Source organism: Gossypium hirsutum, chromosome A04 (genome assembly GCF_007990345.1).
Source record: "Gossypium hirsutum isolate 1008001.06 chromosome A04, Gossypium_hirsutum_v2.1, whole genome shotgun sequence".
NCBI classification, from domain to species: Eukaryota; Viridiplantae; Streptophyta; class Magnoliopsida; order Malvales; family Malvaceae; genus Gossypium; species Gossypium hirsutum.
This window is the reverse complement of record NC_053427.1, coordinates 58,013,414-58,014,399: the sequence shown is the minus strand read 5'-3', so window position 1 is coordinate 58,014,399 and position 986 is coordinate 58,013,414. Positions and strand designations below refer to the sequence as shown.

Below are 986 nucleotides of genomic sequence, written 5' to 3'. Positions count from 1 at the left end.
AAGATATAAAATTATAGCTACAGTCAAAATTATAGCTACAGTCAAAGATAGGTATTGTTAAGGTGAGTACAAGAGAGATTTACCATAAGAGCCTGTTTCTTCTTAGAATCAGTATTCACAACAAGGTCCCTAGAAACCTCGTTCATTGATGATGTTAGATGCCTTCTGCCATTCTGCAAACAATACAACTCGAATGAGATGCAGATTCAGTAGCAACATAACAATTGTACATTCAATATCTAAAGTAATGAATAGAATCACCAGGAACTGGAAAAAAGTAGAAACAATGAGCTGACATTCTCCAGATAAGGTTCATTAAAATATTATATTAATAACTTTCGGATCCTCGTCAGCATTTTCATCCGAAATGTCCGGAATCTCGAGGTTACCTTCAGCTTTCAACAGCGTCTTCCCTTCCCCATCTTTGGCTTCGCCTTCCCAGGATACACTCAAACTGATTTCATATCCGGGAATGACTTTACCCTTACGAATATTAACATAGGCTTCATCGTCGATCTTTTCGACCTTCTTGGTCTTGATGCGAAGATTGCCTTGGCCGTCAAGGATGGCGAGATCCGAAAGTGATTTGGTGAAGAACGTTTTCGACCAGGGGAGGCAATCAGTTTAGCCCAGTGCCAGTTGTGGACGTTAGCACCGTTGGGTCTTTCCTCCACGATCCAGCACTTGCCGCCTTCGCCGTACTTGGCCATTGATGAAAAAATCAAGACGAGGGCAGGGGCGTAGCCATGCTCCCCTAAAATGGAAAATTTTATTTTAGGCCCTTGAAATTTTTTAAAAATTTTAAATTAGTAAAGATAAAATTGTACTTTGGCCTCCCCTAAAATTATAAAAATTCAATTTAATCCTTTACAAATTATAAAAATATAAACTATAAAAAATTAAAATTTCATCTGGCCCCCCTAAAAAAAATTTTTGGCTTTGCCCCTGGACGAGGGTGTATTAGGGATTGAGAGAGATGTGAGGAT

At 38.8% G+C, this 986-nt stretch overlaps 1 protein-coding gene across 1 annotated transcript; it reads right to left on the bottom strand.

The window, feature by feature from the left end:
- Positions 1-315: 315 nt before the first annotated feature.
- LOC121228075 (activator of 90 kDa heat shock protein ATPase homolog 2-like) lies at positions 316-710 on the bottom strand. Its single transcript, XM_041111207.1, has 2 exons — positions 526-710; positions 316-454 (listed from the first exon to the last, which is right to left on the bottom strand). Exons 1-2 carry the CDS (start codon positions 708-710, stop codon positions 316-318), a joined length of 324 nt encoding a protein of 107 aa, XP_040967141.1.
- Between the last annotated feature and the right edge of the window lie 276 nt (positions 711-986).

Bases quoted from the DNA above. Each gene is read 5' to 3' on its own strand.
- LOC121228075 (XM_041111207.1), bottom strand. From the start codon at position 710: ATGGCCAAGTACGGCGAAGGCGGCAAGTGCTGGATCGTGGAGGAAAGA. The intron at 455-525 runs GTCGAAAAGATC...ATATGAAATCAG, and splicing joins TTCGCATCAAGACCAAGAAG to TTTGAGTGTATCCTGGGAAG.